The sequence below is a fragment of the Protomyctophum bolini genome, assembly GCF_963924005.1.
Source record: "Protomyctophum bolini genome assembly, chromosome: 12".
NCBI classification, from domain to species: Eukaryota; Metazoa; Chordata; class Actinopteri; order Myctophiformes; family Myctophidae; genus Protomyctophum; species Protomyctophum bolini.
In genome coordinates, this window is record NC_137873.1 from 11437314 (window position 1) to 11459158 (window position 21845).

At 43.5% G+C, this 21845-nt stretch overlaps 1 protein-coding gene across 1 annotated transcript in view; it reads left to right on the plus strand.

The window, feature by feature from the left end:
* col11a1b (collagen, type XI, alpha 1b) overlaps window positions 1-21845 on the plus strand; it is a 121632-nt gene that overhangs the window by 80051 nt on the left and 19736 nt on the right. The window contains exons 40-49 of the mRNA XM_080777961.1: window positions 1291-1380; window positions 4644-4697; window positions 11290-11397; window positions 11899-12006; window positions 12701-12754; window positions 13531-13584; window positions 16328-16435; window positions 20194-20247; window positions 21052-21105; window positions 21357-21410. Coding sequence (XP_080634087.1) covers window positions 1291-1380; window positions 4644-4697; window positions 11290-11397; window positions 11899-12006; window positions 12701-12754; window positions 13531-13584; window positions 16328-16435; window positions 20194-20247; window positions 21052-21105; window positions 21357-21410 — 738 coding nt within the window. The remainder of the gene's footprint in view (window positions 1-1290; window positions 1381-4643; window positions 4698-11289; window positions 11398-11898; window positions 12007-12700; window positions 12755-13530; window positions 13585-16327; window positions 16436-20193; window positions 20248-21051; window positions 21106-21356; window positions 21411-21845) is intronic.

Genomic DNA, 21845 nt, shown 5'->3' on the forward strand with positions numbered 1-21845 from the left:
TTGGTGTGTTCCCCTGTGCTTTCTGTATTCTGTTTTACTAATTGGATTTAGCATGTTTTATACATACTGTCCACAATGTCCAGTGAGATATACTTGTTTTGAGAATAACTGCAATACAAGCCAAAAAAGAAAATGTTATCGTGAGATCCGGGTATGTAATTTGAGCAGCTACCATCTCTCTGTGCATTTCATTTGAAAAACACTCTCAACTGTGAAGTACAGTTATGATGTTTTAACTTGGAAAATAATACTTAAACACAACTTTAAAAAATACTCTTTTTTAGCCAGGAGACAAAAAGTTAACAAATCAATACAGAAGCTGTTTTCACAGCCAAACGGAGCAAGTTGCGTATAAGGAATGTAATCACTATGGCGCTTTGCCACTGTTAATGATCTGGCCTTTTCCACTCTTCAACCTATGTAGCCTAATGGTATAATTGGTGCATTAAAAATGTTTTCTGTTGAAACCATTCGATTAACCCTGTCACACCCTAATGGAAATCTGTTCTTTCTTTGTTATTTCTGCTCAGTCATTTGCTGCTATGGACACATAATATGATGAATTGTACTTATATGATTGTTCACTAAACAAACCTCTGGATGCTTTTGCTTTGAAAAATCAAGTATACCATGGCTAGTCACTGAGCTCACTCCAAAGCGTCCAAAACATGAATGAATGTGACATGCATGTGCACATGTGTAATTCACACCTAATTCTGAACATATAGTGAACTGCCGTTTTAAAACTATACAAGCCAAATCAATAGGTCAGACAGCCTGAAGAGGCCTGTATAGCATTTTGCTACTACAGTTTCACCACAGACATCAGTAAATACAAATGTAGAACTTTCCTCTTCTTCTTGCAAGGTAATTCAAAAATATACTGTTCCAAAAAATAGTAGTTAAAAAAAAAGGTCATTCAAGAAAAAGGAAATCAATAAACTTACATGCCTAATAAAGCATAAGTCTAGAGTTACCTTTTGACGAGGTATGCTTGAAGAGCCCGATCTCACCTAAAGATGGTGAAATAACACGGATGACATACTCTACTAGAAAACTCCCAAATATGTACATTACACTACTACTGTTTTGACAGCGATGAAGGCATGGCTTTCACCCCATTATCTCAGTTGGGCCGAATGCATTCCCCACAACATTAATATTCTGTGCCACGTTGTACAGCATTAGTAGCAGTCTGTTCTTTAAACAGAGACTGGTTTGCCGTTTATTGATCACCTGCTTTGATGTCCGATAAGCTGATGTTTTCATGTCGTGCGTCTCTGTCTGCAGGGTGACCCAGGTCCTATGGGTGTTTCTGGGAAGGTGGGCCCCGCCGGGCTGAGGGGCTTCCCAGGAGTGAGAGGACTTCCAGGGGCCATGGTAAGACCAAAACATATAGACACAAGCGCAAACGGGTACACAATAGTAGAGTACACAGACACGCAGGAGTCAGAGGTCTACCACAAGCCGTCGGTTTATACTTAGTTGTGCACTGCGGTGTCACGCTGAAAACAGGTTGTATAATCACAGATACAGACACACAGGTCAGGTATACTACAGTACTACATATACAGACTCAGGAGGCATTTTATACAGATGAGCACATGCACAAACTCACACACAAACATGCACGCACATGTTCACACAAGCAGGCACCTGCGTGTGTCATCTCACATCCCGAGAACAAACACTGCCAAGTACAACACGGCTCCCAAACCTCAATTACCAAACCAACTGCCTGCTGTTGAACCAAATGCCATCTTGGCTGAGCGCCGCACTGAAAGTCTCTCTAGCGATGTGATCCAAAAAGTCCAATGTAGTTATTACTTACTATATAAATATACTTCTTAACATGGGTACACTTGATTCTAGAACAAATAAAACACATCCACATGGACATTAACATTAAAAGAAGGACTTGTGTACGAATCAACAAGCCATGGCGCGTCATGTAGGCCTAATGATTTGGATTTTTTTTCTTCTTGAGATTAATTTATTTTGAAACAATGACACTAACTACTTTGTTATTTAGCTAACTTATGTTATTTTGGCGTGACATACAGTATTAACATACTGTATTGACATAACATAGCAAAACACTAGAAATGCACAGAAAGACTAGATTAATCTTGATGTTCGTCAGAAACCAACTGCACTCAAGCCCATAACATGGCCGGGGCGCAACATGCAATGCCTCCTATACTCCCAGGGTTCCGATAATAGAAAAAAATAAGTACGGTAAGTCCTTGAAGGTGGGGGGAAAGTTCAAGGCAATAGAGAATGAGTTGTGGGCACAAATATGAGAACGTGACGTGGTTGAGTCAACATTTCAAGGGTGAGTGACCAATGACTACCCGGGACAATAAGAAGACTTATTACAGCTGTTGTGTGTTTATCACCCAATGTGTGTGGGGTGTTGACCTTCTCCTCGAGCAGCATGCACATGCACGCGTGACACATTTGCTTTGTACACGCACACGTACAGAACGGAATAGAACACATGACTCACTCTAGGATACATGATGACGATGCACACAAGCAGACGGATACAGAACCACACCAGTGTTAGCATCGTCGACTAAAACTATGACGAAGAATGTCCGTGGACTACTTTTTTCGTCGACTAAAACTATGACGAAGAATGTCCGTGGACTACTTTTTTCACCAACTAAATAACAACTGAGCTATGATGACTAAAACTTTGACTAAAGATACTGTTAAATAAAAACTAGACAAAAAAAGGAAGGGACTAGTGGAGAAGAGATCCAGTAGAACTAAAGCATGTCATTTTTTTGTCACTCTACAAAAATAGCCAATCTACAAACTATAGTATAAATCAGGCATTCCAGCACCATCATGGCCGCCCAAATTGCATTTTAGTAAACTAAATCAAGTGTAGATTTAGTCTAAACTAAAACTAAAACATTTCAGATGATTAAAGAACTAGAACACATTGCATGAGCTAGCACAAAAACATTGTCAATGGCTGCCTGTACTTATATATAACAACATGCGCACACACACAAATAATCAATGCAAATTAATCCAGTGTGTGCACATGCACAAATTGTCAAGCACGCGCAAATCTTTTCTCACTCGATCTTGGGTGAGCAACGCGTGCTACGCAGACACACACACACACATACGCGCACACACATTCATTCGCACACACAGTCGCACACACACGCGCACACGCGCACACACACACACACACACACGCACACACACACGCACACACACACACACACACCTACTTGAGCAAGCATGCAATGAGTGTCTCCCTCCTAATCTCAGACAGCCATGTGCACAAAGCAAAACACAAACGCATAAAAACATCATCTGGCCTCTCCATCGTGGGGGGGGATCAAAGCCACACTAGCAACACCTGAGCCAATAAACAATGCTTTGTGTGTGTGTGTGCTGCCCCGGTATAGTGGGATGAGGGATCCTTCCAGCTTTCTAATGCGCCGCCGAGGTATTAAAACAAAAAAGTGAAAGCCATAGCATCGTGGGGAAACTGTTTGGCAGCTACCACGCCTTTCTGCCTCTGACGGGAGCCTGGTATGAGGCTTTAAATTAGTTATTATAATGAAAGTCTTTTACAGCCGCGGGCGAACAACATTTTCCATATGCCATCTTAGCTTCTTGGTGCCACGAGCCGGGCCGGGCGCCTGCGCTGGTTGGCTCGAGGAGAGGAGATGACAGCCAGAGATTGATGGGCTCTCTCTCTCTCTCTCTCTCTCTCTCTCTCTTTCCTCACCGGGGGGCTTCAGGCTCATAGTGGCTGCTTGATAACGAGGTGTAATCCGTGATGAACGCTCCGTAGTGTAACACGCGTCGATCGACTCCAACGCACTAGCATGTATCATGCATGTGCCGATATGCGTCACCCAGACTTGCGTGTAACGAACATGAAGGTGGGATCAACATTGCACGCATTGCACGCCCACCAGACACCTTGCGAGCACAGGGGTAAAACGTGTGCATGCACTCACACACGCGCACACAAGCAGCAGACGTCCTTATTCGCCCACACAGACCGCCTGCAAACAAAAGCACAGGCATACTGTAAAACGAGCATGCACGTGCAAAGACACACACACACACACACACACACACACACACACACACACGTGTGCTGCACACACAAGCACGCATTAATATTTAAGAGCCCATTTGACAGCAGGTACCACCTGTGCTCTTTGGAGGGCATTGAGCAGATTATTTTTCTTTATTTTACTTCTACTCCACTACATCTTAGAGACAAATGTTGTACTTTTACTCCACTACAATTATTTGAAAACTTTAGTTACTTTATATATTATGCTATTATAAAACATACATTACCCATATTTTTTTGTTGGCCAAGCTCACAATTTATTCCGTCTGCTACTTTCAAAAGATTTTGAATACATTTGAAAGCTGCACAATGAGTACTTTCTACTTTTTGGTACTTTGAGTACATTTTGGAGACAATACTTTTGTACTTTTACTCAAGTACATTTTGAATTTTGAACTTTTACTTGTAACCGAATATTTCTATATTGCAGTATCAATACTTTTACTGAAGTAAAAAATAAAACAATAAATAAAAATGTGAGTAGTTTTTCCAGCACTAACCCTCTCCTGTCCTCTGCTTCCAGGGTCCAGGCGGCTTGAAGGGAGGTGAAGGCCCTCAGGGAACACAAGGGCCCAACGTAAGTATCCTGTTACCATGGCTACCATTACCTCAGCTCTCCACAGGACTACTGCACATTGTTCTCTTTTTGGAGGAGGGAACAGCACGTACAGTAGTGCACAAAATGTTGCAGGCAAGGGGATAATGATTATTCCTTATAGAAGAGAAGATAAGGTGTGTGTGTGTGTGTGTGTGTGTGTGTGTGTGTGTGTGTGTGTGTGTGTGTGTGTGTGCGACTGTGCATGCGTGCAGGTCTCACGGATTAGGGTGCCAGGGTTAAAGGCAAAATGTTGAAGTCTCTGTCTTCAAAACGTTTGGATCAAAGTGCATTGTGCACTTTGATCAGAAACACTGTGTCACCTGTCAGAGTTGTCACCTGTCAAAAAGTTATCAGCGTTTGCTTCATGTGCCTTGAAGGATAATCAGCATGATCGTTAACACATATTAGCATTTTTGCGTATTAGCATTTATATTGGTATTTCGATCCTGTTAGTTAATTCCCATCCATATCAATCACAATTATCCTCCCGTAGCCTCCTGAAGCCCCCTTATAGCCTCATAGCTTTATTTCGACACAAACACACACAGTCTGCTCTTTGCCAGTCGTTCCTTCTAAGCCTAATTTATGCACTGCCGTGCGGCGGTGTCGCGTCGAGAGCGGGCAAGAATAGCAGACGTACAAGCTCACAGAATGTCGCACCCGCAGCGAGCTTTGAGCTTGTAGGCCGGCAATTTCTGCCGTGCGACAAAGTACGCATCGGGCTTAACTCGTCTGCTGTAAACTGCGTCACACTCCACTTGTTAGTGAGTGGCTTTGAAAAAATAGAAGAAAAACGGAAAAAGAAAGGGGTGGCACAGCAGAGTAAACCACAAAGAAGTGGGCCGATCTCTCTCTCTCTCTCTCTCTCTCTCTCTCTCTCTCTCTTCCATCTTGTTGAGGCTGCTGGCCACTGATGTGTGGAAGTGGCTCTTCCAGCTCTGTATACTATAGATTGTACAGAGAGTGGCTGGCTTGCTGGCAGATAGTGGCTGGCTGGCTGGCTGACTGACTGTCTAACTAACTGACAGGCAGCTTTGAAGAGTCTGACATTTTGTTCAAGCGATAAGCGCTGGCTTCCGATAACTGCCTCCATGCCTCCCCCCTTTCACCATTGCCAGATGAGATAAAACGGCAGATATGCAGGGCACGCATAATGAAAGAGAGAGGATGCTGGTGGCTGTGGTGTGGCTTGTTTTTAATGGGAGTAATCATTCGCAATGCAAATTATTATTTTCTTTTTTTTTTTCATTCAAATTTTATTTGATAGGGATGATGCGATACAGCATGAGAATTACATGGCTGCACAGAGATTTTATACTTAGCTGATGCAAATTTTCAACTCGCATCACGACCAAGATGCCTTGGTCGTGATGTGATGTGGCGATTAAAAACAATTGAAGCAATTAGCAATGCAATACTTAAAAATAGGTACCCTTCTTGTTTGCTTTCAGCCAGCCCGTAACCTTTGTTGTAAAAGATTTTATATCTGGAATTAATTTGATTGCGGTTGTTAACGTGTTCCAAAGTTGACAGCTCTTTATGGAGACCGCTGTTTGTTCAAATGTAGTTCTATAGGATGTGTAATGTTGCATTTGCCATTCACCATATTTATGAGGTAGTTTTACTATGTTACTGTCCTGTCTTTATGTATGAGATACTGTATGTATCTGTATCTCACTATGTTATATTGTCTTGTCTTTACAAATAACAAGTATAAAGTAGCCTTGGGAACAGAGACATGTGTCCCATAGGTGCCGGAGTCTACAGAAATAGGAGTATTTCTGTAGCATGAGGCTGCTTGATGTAAAAGTACATCTCCTAGCCATGATGTACTCCCCCTGGACATGATGTAGGTCTACAAGTAGCCTACTCCCCCTGGACATGATGTAGGCCTACAAGTAGCATACTCCCCCTGGACATGATGTAGGTCTACAAGTAGCCTACTCCCCCTGGACATGATGTAGGCCTACAAGTAGCATACTCCCCCTGGACATGATGTAGGTCTACAAGTAGCCTACTCCCCCTGGACATGATGTAGGCCTACAAGTAGCCTACTCCCCCTGGACATGATGTAGGTCTACAAGTAGGTCTACTCCCCCTGGACATGATGTAGGTCTACAAGTAGCATACTCCCTCTGGACATGATGTAGGTCTACAAGTAGCCTACTCCCCCTGGACATGATGTAGGCCTACAAGTAGCCTACTCCCCCTGGACATGATGTAGGTCTACAAGTAGCCTACTCCCCCTGGACATGATGTAGGCCTACAAGTAGCCTACTCCCCCTGGACATGATGTAGGTCTACAAGTAGCCTACTCCCCCTGGACATGATGTAGGCCTACAAGTAGCCTACTCCCTCTGGACATGATGTAGGTCTACAAGTAGCCTACTCCCTCTGGACATGATGTAGGTCTACAAGTAGACTACTCCCTCTGGACATGATGTAGGTCTACAAGTAGCCTACTCCCTCTGGACATGATGTAGGTCTACAAGTAGACTACTCCCTCTGGACAGGATGTAGGTCTACAAGTAGCATACTCCCCCTGGACATGATGTAGGTCTACAAGTAGCATACTCCCTCTGGACATGATGTAGGTCTACAAGTAGCATACTCCCCCTGGACATGATGTAGGTCTACAAGTAGCATACTCCCCCTGGACATGATGTAGGTCTACAAGTAGCCTACTCCCCCTGGACATGATGTAGGTCTACAAGTAGCCTACTCCCCCTGGACATGATGTAGGTCTACAAGTAGCCTACTCCCCCTGGACATGATGTAGGTCTACAAGTAGCTTACTCCCCCTGGACATGATGTAGGTCTACAAGTAGCCTACTCCCCCTGGACATGATGTAGGCCTACAAGTAGCATACTCCCCCTGGACATGATGTAGGCCTACAAGTAGCTTACTCCCCCTGGACATGATGTAGGCCTACAAGTAGCATACTCCCCCTGGACATGATGTAGGTCTACAAGTAGCCTACTCCCCCTGGACATGATGTAGGTCTACAAGTAGCATACTCCCCCTGGACATGATGTAGGTCTACAAGTAGCATACTCCCTCTGGACATGATGTAGGTCTACAAGTAGCCTACTCCCCCTGGACATGATGTAGGTCTACAAGTAGCATACTCCCCCTGGACATGATGTAGGCCTACAAGTAGCCTACTCCCCCTGGACATGATGTAGGTCTACAAGTAGCATACTCCCCCTGGACATGATGTAGGTCTACAAGTAGCATACTCCCTCTGGACATGATGTAGGCCTACAAGTAGCCTACTCCCCCTGGACATGATGTAGGTCTACAAGTAGCATACTCCCTCTGGACATGATGTAGGCCTACAAGTAGCTTACTCCCCCTGGACATGATGTAGGTCTACAAGTAGCCTACTCCCCCTGGACATGATGTAGGTCTACAAGTAGCATACTCCCCCTGGACAGGATGTAGGTCTACAAGTAGCATACTCCCCCTGGACAGGATGTAGGCCTACAAGTAGCCTACTCCCCCTGGACATGATGTAGGCCTACAAGTAGCCTACTCCCCCTGGACATGATGTAGGTCTACAAGTAGCCTACTCCCCCTGGACAGGATGTAGGTCTACAAGTAGCATACTCCCCCTGGACAGGATGTAGGCCTACAAGTAGCCTACTCCCCCTGGACATGATGTAGGCCTACAAGTAGCCTACTCCCCCTGGACAGGATGTAGGTCTACAAGTAGCATACTCCCCCTGGACAGGATGTAGGCCTACAAGTAGCCTACTCCCCCTGGACAGGATGTAGGTCTACAAGTAGCCTACTCCCCCTGGACATGATGTAGGTCTACAAGTAGCATACTCCCTCTGGACATGATGTAGGTCTACAAGTAGCCTACTCCCTCTGGACATGATGTAGGTCTACAAGTAGCCTACTCCCTCTGGACATGATGTAGGTCTACAAGTAGCCTACTCCCTCTGGACATGATGCTAGTATGTCGGAGGGACTTACATGATAGCATTGGGTTACAACCTTTGTTGTAAAAGATTTTATATCTGGAATTAATTTGATTGCGGTTGTTAACGTGTTCCAAAGTTGACAGCTCTTTATGGAGACCGCTGTTTGTTCAAATGATGTAGGTCTACAAATAGCCTACTCCCCCTGGACATGATGCTAGTATGCCGGAGGGACTTACAGGATAGCATTGGGTCACATTGTTATAGTCTTTGGTATGACCCAGTTGGGGCTTTACCCCTGACCGTACAGTCTCGGGGTAGACACTCTAACCACAAGGTCACAGAGCTGTCATTATACGTAACATGGGGTAGTTTTACTCTGAAGTACTCTCTACTGGCTTGCACGTGCATGATGGACTGTTTCCACAGGGTATGATGACCGAGTCGAAACAGAGGTTGGTGTGACTAAGTACAATGTTCCAACATGCCAGAGATGTGATATTTTACTACATCGATTTCCCTGCCAGTGATTGCAGTCTGTGTTTGTGTGTGTTTGTGTGTGTGTGTGTGTGTGTGTGTGTGTGTGTGTGTGTGTGTGTGTGTGTGTGTGTGTGTGTGTGTGTGTGTGTGTGTGTGTGTGTGTGTGTGTGTGTGTGTGTGTGTGTGTGTGGGTGGGTGGTGGGTGGGGGGGGGGGGAGAAGGAGAGGAGTTAGTCAAAGTGCATGTGTGCGTACGTGAGTGAGTGTGTACGTGCGTATGAGCATGTGTGAGTGCATGTGTGTGTTTTAAAGCATCCCCCATGCATCAGTGACCACCAGGCCACTTAATTTAGATTAGATGTCAGCGTACAGTCACATCAACAAGAACTGGAGGCAGAGAGAGAGAAAGAGAGAGAGAGAGAGAGAGAGAGAGCGCTTGCATGTTTCAGGGGGTATTGAGTACTGAGTGCAGAGTAACTGCATGAGTGTGTGCATATCATATGTGGGTTAGCATATGTAATGGTGCGTGTACATGTGTGCGTGCCGTACAGGCAGATTGGCAGGCGGACATGGTCAGTCTGCAGTTCTGTGTCACAGGACATGTTTGTCAAAAAACAGACCAGACGGCAGCTGGTGGGATTTCAGTCTTGATGTGGCACAGTGGCACACATCTGATTCAGGCTAGATTCAAGCTGGATTCAGGCTGGATTCAAGCTAGATTCAGGCTAGATTCAAGCTAGATCCAGGCTAGATTCAAGCTAGATTCAGGCTAGATTTGGCTGCCAGTATAAATGGGGGCCTAAAAGTAGTGATATACACCCATCAAGGACGCGGTGATGGTTGGTATGATTTGGGGCCCCTGCACAGCAAGCACTGGAGCACACATGCCTGCATGTATGGGCACAGTACACACACAGTACACACACAGTACACACACAGTACCCACACACTACACACACACAGTACACCCACAGTAAATAAGAGTCAGTACAAAGACTTCCAGAAGGGAAGTACAGCACACACAAACAAACACCCATTTCTATTTCTAGATCAGAACTCTTCTTATCCATCCACCCTGCTGTTCCCACCCCACACACACAGGCTGCGTTCCCTTCCCAGGCACAGCTCTGGTTTCCATTGAAGTTTTAGTCTCATCTTTAGTTCAATATATAGATGAAGTTGAAGCGAAACAAGCGTATTGAAAGAATATAGTTATGTGAAGTTGTGGCTATTAGACTCTGCTGTTATAGGAGAGAGAACCCCTGGTGGTGGTGCAGATGAAGCCTTAACTCCTGGACAATGTAGAACGAGGTTGTGCTGGGGTTGGGTTAGGAGGTGGGCTGCTCAGCGCTCCATAGAAATAGTAACAAAGGAGCCCATTGCCTGATTGATTGGCTGACTGCAAATTGAAAAATCTGAACGCTTAGCAGCTCTCACGCTCAGAATTGTGAATGGAAAGTACATGAAGTGCAAGTACAGCTAGTGTGAGAGAATCTTTATTGCACTTTTCGCTGGATGCTCATTTTGAAGCTACAGTCCATAACTTTCATGTACTTCCTAACCAGGATTTGAACCTGGGTCTCCAGCATGAGAGACTATAGGGGCCCTAATATCGACACTGCCTTACCTCCTATACCTAAATGTATTTTCCCTTTTTTTTTTTTTTCTTTTACTATTTTGAAAAACATTTTTGAATAGTTCAAATAGTCGATCTACAAGCTCACAATGTGTCGATGTAGATCGGCTAGTTGAAAAGTTTTAAATGTTTTTCAAAATGGTAAAAAGGGCAAAGAAGTTTAGGGGATAAGTGGCATATGCAGTGACGAAAATAGAGCCATAGATTTCTACCACTCTTTATAATAAGGCATCTTTGTTTTGGCTGGGGAGATATTGCGCTGTGAGCAACATGGCAGATTGGCAATACTACTTGTCACAACGAAGGAGTAGGGAGACCACCTCCTAGGATGTACTAGTACTATGTATATTAGTGTATTAACATACTCTACCATACAGTACAGATACATAAAAATAGAATTGTATAAAATACGTCCTAGATTGTAAGCTTTAAAGTAAGTGGTGTTTTGCCAGCCCTGGTTTAGTAGTATTAGTTCTCGTATTGTGACTGGAGAGACCATGTCTGATGGTTCTTTGTTCCTGGATGACAGGGTTCTCCCGGAGAGAGAGGACCTGCCGGGCCCGGTGGTCCTATCGGCCAGACAGGACGCAATGGACCCCAGGGGGGTCCTGGCCCCGCCGGGGAGAAAGGAGGACCTGTGAGTATTCTCTCTCTCTCTCTCTCTGTACTGTACTTTTACTCCACTACAATTATTTGAAAACTTTCGTTACTAGTTACTTGTAGATTTAGATTATTGTTTCAATACAACAATTAACAACTTCAGCCCTATATATTCCGGGCCGGCCATTTGGATATAGCCGATCTTGTAGATCTGCTATTTTCAAACTTGAAACGTGAAATGGGACATTCTGTGCTCTCTACTTTTGGTACTTTAAGTACATTTTGATACCAATCCTTTTAGAATTTTAGATTCCAGACTTTTACTTTAAATTTCTTCAATTTCTGCAATATTGATACTTTTACTTTACTTACTTACCGTAAGTTTAAAAAAACTTTTTCCACACTGCTTCTCTCTCTTTGTGTCACTCTCCCTGCTTCAGTTTGTCTCTGTCTGTCTCTTTCTTCATTCTTTGGTGCTAAAAAGCCTAGAAGTTGCCATTGGCTAAAGATGATAAAACATGCTTGTGTCTTTGTTTAGGGAGAGAAAGGTCCCTTGGGTCCTGCTGGTCGAGATGGCATCCAAGGCCCTGTTGGTTTACCTGGTCCCGCTGGCCCTCAAGGCCCACCCGGAGAGGATGGCGACAAGGTACTGTACAGTATATCCTTGGATGTGCTACCCCTCAACCAGAGTCCTGTGGTCTCATGAGTATTCTAGAGAATTCATTAATTTACCTTAAGAGACAATTAGTGAACACTGTCTTACTTTGTGTAGTGTAATCAAAAATTGGAGTGACTTTCCTGCCAGAGAGGCACTCAGTGTTCTATTGGCATCTCTGTAATTAGCATCTTCTTGTTTTAAAATATCCTTCATTAATTCCTTTTATTTTGATTGTCAGGATTTCTCTGTACCTCTTCTATTCTACAAAATGTAACACTTTCCACAAATTAGATCAACAAATGCAATGATTTCATGCTGGAATTGTGTTTATCCCTAGATGTTCAAACAGTGTGTCCACACTCCACAGCTAATGCACTTGAACAGGGATTAGCATCTTTTGAGCATTTTGTCATCATACGTGTTTCCAACTCAATCGGGTCGTGTCTCCTCATCGCGTCATGTCATCAGCGAATGGTGCGAGAGTCACACAAGGAGCCAAGTAATCAATGAATTGCAAACACTTGCTGGAGATCTTTGTGGGCCGATCGGATTAGACTCTCCAAGAGTGATATTTACTGAGCCAATCATGGTGAAGGTGACATCTAATGACTTTGAACTGAAGACTAAACATTGGTTGTGGTTGTTTAAAGTTGTGAATTGCTGTGTTTGTGATGTTCTGCAGGGCGAGGTTGGTGAACCTGGACAGAAGGGAAGCAAAGCAGACAAGGGTGAACAAGTAGGTTTTTTTCTTTTCTTTTCTTTCGATGGAAAGTTCATATGGGTTCATAATAATAATAATAAAAAAGGGGCGCTAGGTGCTAGCCCCTCCAATGCATGGCTTTCTGAAATTACGTCATAGGCCAGCCAAGTCTATGGACTTTTAAGGTTTGTTTATAGCCTAATTCTAAATTCCCCTTCGCCAGTCAAGTAAATAAACAGGTTGTTATTAGAATATATAGAATATCAACAAGAGTGATGTCCTGGTTAACAAGTAATGCAAGTCATCAAACAGATGGTTGTATATGATGGTTGTATATGAACTGTCTATACTAACTAGTTATGTATGTACTATATACTGTGTGGATAGATACCATACAATCCATGGACTTCAGAATGATTCCACATTGGCAAATGCGTCAGTGACACCCACGACCGCAAGGATTGATTAGTTCCTCGTCCATGTTTGACACAGAAGCGCACAGTGTTGTTATGGATGGAAGCATCCGTTCTATATTTTTCTGGATCACTCTCCCCCAAAAATACAAAATATGCATTTAAATGTTGAATCTATTTTGGAGACAGATAGGGTGGAGTGACGCCAGGCCTGAGGCCACGGTGTTAAATATTCTCTTTGTCAAGTACCATTCCAATCCATTGTGTGAATCTCCTTAAAACCAGAATAAATCACCAGCCGTGTGCCGCAGGAGTTTTGTGAGATACATTTGTTGTCCATGACAGATGAATACTTTGTGAGCTTCCTTGTTCTAACTGTGGATATGTCCATGTTTACAGGGACCTCCAGGTCCAGCTGGTCTTCAGGGTCCTGTCGGAGCTCCCGGTCCAGCTGTGAGTATAATATACCCCCTGCTGGGATGGTAGCATCTCATTGTTTTCAACTGCACTGACATTTAGTTTTTAGACTGAGTTTACATTTACCAATGAAAGTGTAAACATTGTGAAGGAACATAAGATATTTGTTTCATGTTTTTTCACTTTTAATATTCTTTTTTATATTTGAGTACCGGTATTTAAATTTCAGACATTAGCAGCACCTGTGAAAGAGCACAATGGAGAAGAACAGAATTGTTATTTATTATGCACATTAACATACTGAGTGTTACTTTAACTGTGAGTGTCGGGTCCCTTTGTAACAATAAGTATAGACCAAGGGTATCCACAATCTGAACAGACAACACATTGTGAACACGTTTCAATAATTACATTGTTGGGTAGACCACTGTAAGAGCACTAACTGTATTTTGAAAGGCGTTTTAAAAATATAATTTACTTGCTTAATGCTTACTAACACTTGAACAGAGTTGCATCCATCCATATACTAAGCCCATAGTGCACATAGCATCTTCCTCACTCACTCACGGTCACCTCAATGTATATGTTCTAACATTACAAAACCATAAATTCTTAACATGTAACACGTAAGCGGCCACCTGGCTAACATCACGGCAAGCTAATAAAACATTGAGATATTTAGATTTATATACGCACAGAGATAAACTGAAAGCATGTCAAAAGTGAATCGGATGTGCCTCCAGGACCACTGTCTCTCCCTAGGCTTTTATTAATAAACCAAGCCAGTTTAAAAATATTTTTCCTCAATCCTGCCAACTCCCAGACACAGAGCAGTAGTCTCTCTATACTATAGTGGGGTCTGACAAAAAAAAAATCCCTGTTTGGCAAGATCTCCTGGTGCTCTTTCAAGTTCTGACACTCGTTTGAAATGAAAACTCCCCCAGTATGTCAACTGTTCATTCTATGGCTCTCCTCTCCTCTCCTCTCCTCTCCTCTCCTCTCCTCTCCTCTCCTCTCCTCTCCTCTCCTCTCCTCTCCTCTCCTCTCCTCTCCTCTCCTCTCCTCTCCTCTCCTCTCCTCTCCTCTCCTCTCCTCTCCTCTCCTCTCCTCACCCCCCTGTCATCCTTTAGTCTTGTGCACCTCTGTTGTTGTGAGGAACACCAGATACACACAGTCAGCAAATTTCCCATCCTATCCACCCCTCCCCTCCCCCGATACGTTCCCTGTAGCATACTTGTTCCGCGGATGCCATGTTTTCTGACCCATGGTTTGTGACATGGACACAAAAACAAACATGAGACAAAATCATAATGCTGAGTACGCTCACTGTGTATTGTACCAACGATTCCCAACCTGTGGGCCCCGGCCCACAGGCAGGCCGTGAGGATATTGCAAGTGGGCCACCAAACAATTGGCAAAACAAAGATTCTATTGGCAATAGAAGAGTAAGACATTAACATAAAAAAGTGACTTAAGCTTTCATTGTGATACCGATAGATAGGAGCAATTACAATTTACAATTTAGGCAGATACGCGATTTTCAATAAGCAAGAACAACACATGGTAATACATCACATAAAGTATACTACTGGGGCCAATGGGGCACAAGAAAACACACTTGATGTCTTATCCACAGCACTAGAAAAACTTAAAACATGCCAACGTCTTTGATAACTGTTATTTTCTCCTTTTTAATTAGATTTTTCCAATTGTAATATATCTGTCTCGCCTTATTTATTATTATTATTATTATGATTATTTATCTTGTGATGTATTGTAACCCTGTATCTGTTTCGCTGTTCAACCTGTGGGGTGGGAGGGTGGGGTGGGGGAAAGAAACCCCTTTTTCTTTCTTTCTTTTAACAAAAAATCAAATAAAAAACTTGATCACAAAAATAAAGTATACTACGTTAGTTTGATCTATCCAGGACAGAACTCAATATTGTTGGGCCAACCAATCTGACCATGTGGCTGCCCTTTTGAGTGGTCAGCATGGTCAAGTTGGCCCCTGATCCAGATATACTTCCTGTGCATACAGTAAGGCTGCTCGCAGCTACTACAGTGCAGTATATGTTTAGATGTGATTTCATGCTCACAGCTACTACAGTGCAGTATATGTTTAGATGTGATTTCATGCTCACAGCTACTACAGTGCAGTATATGTTTAGATGTGATTTCATGCTCACAGCTACTACAGAGTAGTATATGTTTAGATGTGATTTCATGCTCACAGCTACTACAGTGCAGTATATGTTTAGATGTGATTTCATGCTCACAGCTACTACAGTGCAGTATATGTTTAGATGTGATTTCATGCTCACAGCTACTACAGAGTAGTATATGTTTAGATGTGATTTCATGCTCACAGCTACTACAGAGTAGTATATGTTTAGATGTGATTTCATGCTCACAGCTACTACAGTGCAGTATATGTTTAGATGTGATTTCATGCTCACAGCTACTACAGTGCAGTATATGTTTAGATGTGATTTCATGCTCACAGCTACTACAGTGCAGTATATGTTTAGATGTGATTTCATGCTCACAGCTACTACAGTGCAGTATATGTTTAGATGTGATTTCATGCTCACAGCTACTACAGTGCAGTATATGTTTAGATGTGATTTCATGCTCACAGCTACTACAGTGCAGTCAGTATATGTTTAGATGTGATTTCATGCTCACAGCTACCTTCAGTGCAGTATATGTTTAGATGAGGAGCAGCTGCAGTGGACCATCAGGTGTGTTTCTGTTTGATGACCTTTGACCTCTCACACAGGGCAGTGATGGTGAATCAGGACCCAGAGGTCAGCAGGGTATGTTTGGCCAGAAGGGAGACGAGGGCTCACGAGGTTTCCCCGGCCTGCCAGGACCCATCGGACTGCAGGTAAGATGCTAGTGCAGTGTGTCCACCTTCTCTCTCACACTCACATGGACGCACGCACGCACACACTGTACAGTCTCCAAACATCGTGTATTTCAGTTCCAAGACCCTATATTCGACAATGGCAGTCATTGCGTTAATCAACCTACGAAATATCACACACACTTGCATGTGCGTGTGCGGCACATACATACACTCTCTATCTATTTCTGTGTTTCTCGACGCTCTGCAATCGGATCACGTTAAACAAAGCTGTAGTCGTACACGTACGTGTTGTTTCCCGACCGTCAACCCCCATCATCTGTTCCTCCCATTAGTACAAGATTCCATCTCTACTTTATCATTTACATTAAAGAGCTTAACTCACTCAGGCAGCATGATATTATATATTATATTTTGGGAATAATGCTCAGTTTGCATCGCCCCGGGGAGTATAATGTTAAAAATACATACCAATCCCCCCTCTAGCTGCTCTCCCCCTAGCACAGACTGGTAAAAATAAATCTATCCAAATCGAATGCTTGTGCTTTCGCGTGTTGGCATTTTGCCGCAGTGTTAATGGTAGTAGGAAACCCACCGTTGGTCTCCAGTCACACTTCATCATGACCATGCAGTGAGCAGTGTTGCCAACTCTGGTGACAGAAATAAGCTAACCCACCTCTAAAAACAAGCCAAAAACAAGCCACCTCTTGCGAGAGAAATAAGCCAAATCTCCCCTTGAAAAACAAGCCAAAACAAGCCCATATGTATAATGAAATCAACCATATAATCAAAATGAACACAAACAATATTTGTGTTTACACACTTTTGTCTTCAATGTCTGTGTTTACACAATGTTTGTGTTTACACAAACACTCAAAACTGGACATAGGAGGGCCTAGCACCCCTCAAAGATTATTTGATGTATTTATCATTATAAATACATTACACACATACTTTAGCCACCAGACTGATTGTCACTGAACTGATTCACACTACTCCCCATACCTATGGGGAATTATAGTACTTATACAAAAAATAAATTACAGTTGTAATAAATATATAATAAATGCTGTTAGATTTTCAAAACAAGCCACCACATTTTTTAAACAAGCCCAAAAAACCGCAACCCCCGACTGGTCCTTTTTCCCCACAACTGTAGAAAAAACAAGGCCAAAGTTTGGGTAAATAAGCGGACTTGGCAACCCTGGCAGAGATCCTGGATAAGAGACAAGCTGCTGTGATATCCACTGTCAGGGTTGTGTTGTGGTACTTTTATTATTATTTATTTATAGCCCCTCAAGCGGCGTAATTAGGAACTCGCTTCTCGGCATATCCCTCCAAGACGCATATTTTACTGTAAGTGTTTCACCGCAGGGTGTCAAAACAGTGCCGCTGCCAGGAGTGATGCCACTGGGCACGAGTACTCTCCTCACCTCCTCTCCTCTCCCCCACCACCATTCAGACCATATAACGCCTCACGGCTCTGCCCACAAGTATAATCCATAATGAGGCTTTTGCCGAAAGTTGTGACGATAATAGGTCGGCAGCCAAGTTCCGGTAATTCGTTCAGAGAAATGTTCCCACACACGATTCTCCCAATGCCCTCTAAATCAGTAGTTCTCACACATTCAAGATTTTTCACATCAATGATGAAACAAAATTTACAGAAACACCCATTCTTGCATTGTATTATTAATGCAACGCTGACCCTGAACCTGCCACAGAGTCCGTCTACTGTCCCACCCCCCGGCCCGTGCAGTCAGAGGAGAAGCTACGCTGAGGACAAAGCTAATTCAACAAATCGAGCTAAAATTTAAGAAACCTGCTTCGGTGGCAGTGAATACAGAAGCCGACACGCACTCTCGAAATGTCCTGCGGTCAATTATCCGGTGACTCAGTGAGGATGAAATTAGAGCTAAGCCCCCAGTGGTCAATGAGGCCAGATAAAGTTGTTATTAAGTGCAATTGACTTTTAATTGGGCATAATGCACTCCGTCCCCAGTCCTTTAATTATGTTTGGTCGAACCACCCTTCAATAGATGCCAGCGGCCCGTGCGAGCTCAGCTCTTCAATGCAATTATCTGTGGCATTAATGATTTTTGACCAGAGCGCAGAGGAAGGAATTCAGCTCTGATTTGAAAGCCTTCCACCAGGTTGGACTGTGGGTCTGTTTGCAGTGTTATATACATGATGAGAGTGGTGAATTGTTCAGATTAAGAGGTCAAAGTATTGGACACATGGAGGAGGGTAAATATCAGATTTGATTGCAGCGGTGCGTCGTCAGAGCTCCAGGCTAGTGCGGGGAAGTGCCAAGGCATAAGCAAACATTTATCGATCCGCTCTGTTCTAATGCCTTTCATTTAAATGCCAGAGGAGAGGGCCCCTCAGAGGACGGTGTAAGTGTGTGTGTGTGCATGCGTGTGTGTGCGTGCGTGCATGCGTTGTGAGTCTGTGCAAGCCTGCGTGTCTTTTTGTCAGGTGAAGCCTGACCTAACATCGCCCATGAAATGTAAGCGACCATTTCACCAATTTGCCACCTTTCGCCACCTAGCTGGACTGATCTGATTGGCTCCTCTGGCCAATAGGACATTGCGTGCGTGCGTAATGCATGTTAGAGCACATGTTTCCTCAGACAGATGTGATCTTCTCCTGTCTCTTCTCGTGTTCCAAGAAGACAACATGACTTAAACAGCGACCCCACCGAGCATGCCTTCATTATTCATATACGTTATGTACATTGATTCGATGGTCAATTTATTTGTTCCCCTCCGATACGACCAACACACTATTACGCGCCTGCCTCGCTCATTTCTTATTTATAAATTAGCCCCTCGCTCTCACCCATCCTAGGCGTATAGTAAATCAACAAAATGGCAAGAATTGCTCATATATGACCGCCGTGACTGATCTCCCTGTCGTTTTGGTTTCACAATAACTTATCACCGGTGTCTTACACACACCCTTTGATTAAACTTGCCCTGTGGAGCGCGAGTAACCCGACAAGTAATAACCGCAATTATGCTGGTACACAATAAAGTAATAAACCACCAGAATGTGGGAGCCTTCTGATTGTATTGTGTGTGTATACTGCGGGTTGCATCAATTCATTCATAATCAGTCATGTGGCCGAAAATAGCAGATCTGCACGCTAGCGTCACGTGGCATTGTATGACGAGTTGTGAGCAGGTAGATCTGCTATTCTTGGTGCGTAGGACACCTTCGTACGACAGACTAAAAGTTGTATTCGAAACTGTATTTCCAGCCCCACACAACTGCATGCCCCCAAAAAGTGAAAACTTGGGCGTGTACCCCTCCCCCACTTTGTTTCTCACCTTACTGCTGACGTAGATGGATGGAGCCCCCCCACCTCTGTAATTTACATAGTCTGAATACACCTCGCCTCCACCTCCCCTTTAATTACAATAGGTGTTCGTTTTGAGTAATTGTGTGTTTCGCGCTGACAGGATCTCGCCCCATCCCGCAGTAATGGATTCTCTCCTCCGTGATGCGTTCCATACTTTAAGCACCCCATCCACCCATCCACCCACCAACACGAACCCCTCGGCTCTGCAACTCATTCTCTCAGCTCGCGGCATCGTCAGTGGACATTGTTAGCACGTGGTGGAAGTGTTATTTATGGCACAGCGGGTTCACCTCTAATGTGCAGTTTGATGTGTTGACCGAGATTACCACTTTCTGTTGTTTGCTGAGTTCTAACGATTGCTCTCTCTCTCTCTCTCTCTCTCTCTCTCCCCCCCCCCCCCCCCCCTCCTCCTCAGGGGTTGCCCGGACCACCAGGCGAGAAGGGAGAGAACGGTGATGTAGGCCCCATGGTGAGTGGCAGTGTTGATTTTGACAGCAAATTTAGATTTTGTTTCAGTCATAGTCTTTTGAATAAGTCTTTCCTTTAGTTTTAGTCATCTGAAGTGTTTTAGTTGACTAAATATCATACGATTTTAGTCGACTAAATCTACAGTTAATGTATTTAGTCTTAGTTTTAAGTCATCATAGCTTAGTTTTTATATAGTTTTCGTTAGTGAAAAAAGGAAAAATTTTCATCATAGTTTTAGTTGACGAAAACAACTTGTTCAGGTGTCACAAAAGCAGCTGCCCTTCATCATAGACAACTTGACTTAAGCCATATTTTAAGCTTTAACTATGTTTCACCCAATATCAAAAATAGCTGATCTATTATAGGTATTTTGGAAATGATTGTCAATTTCCAAAAAAAACATTGGAAAACTCATCAGGGTGGGAAATTGACACTAGTCAGAGGCTAACAACAGCTTACATTTCTGCTAATGGTGGATGCAGGTTTCACAGCAACAGCAGGAAGGTGTTTCTGAACTCCAGTGAGGATATTCTGATACATCTTTTAGCTAGTATAATCTTCAAAGTCAGTGACATGAGATATTTGGATTCAAATAGTTCAGTCTTTGGCAGCCAGTTAAATCTCTCACCCTGCAGGTCTGTGAGTCCTTAGAGCAGGTCATACCAGGTTAAAAGTAGATTATTAATATAGCCACAGGATTATATAGCCAATTTCTCTGGGAAAGAAATGTAATGCAGCCCGAAAAAGGTGAATATTTAACAACTGTGTGCCTTTATGCTAACCATCATGACTTTTTCATTGACAGGGTCCTCCCGGCCCACCAGGTCCCAGAGGACCACAGGGTTCCAGCGGAGCTGACGTAAGTGCTCGTTTGCTTTGATATGCAACAAAGTCTTCTCCTTCCCTTACAGTTACACTGTACATTTAAACTTTAGCGCATGATATGTAAACATATAATGTAGCCTACATGTACCGTATGTCCACATTTGAAATGGTAAGGGTTTAGGTACGCCACTGTTGAATATGACTCATCTTGTACAACCACCTCGAGGTATGATGTACGCTCTGAATGTCTGACTTGTAGCTCGTCTGTCTGGGTTTCATACACAGGGTGCACAAGGACCCCCCGGTGGTGTTGGTTCTCAGGGAGGCAATGGAGAGAAGGTAAGAACACTGTACTGTACTGTACTGTACTGTACTGTACTGTACTGTACTGTACTGTACTGTACTGTACTGTACTGTACTGTACTGTACTGTACTGTACTGTACTGTACTGTACTGTACACAATATGTTAGATCAGAGCAGGATCACTGTGTGGGTTTCAGGGTAGTGTAACATGGACTGTCCCAAGTTGAAAATTGACTTTCCCTTGTAGAATATGAACTGTCCTTAGTGGAACATGAACTGTCCCTAGTAGAATATGAACTGTCCTAGTGGAACATGAACTGTCCCTAGTAGAATATGAACTGTCCTAGTGGAACATGAACTGTCCCTAGTAGAATATGAACTGTCCTAGTGGAACATGAACTGTCCCTAGTAGAATATGAACTGTCCTAGTGGAACATGAACTGTCCCTAGTAGAATATGAACTGTCCTTA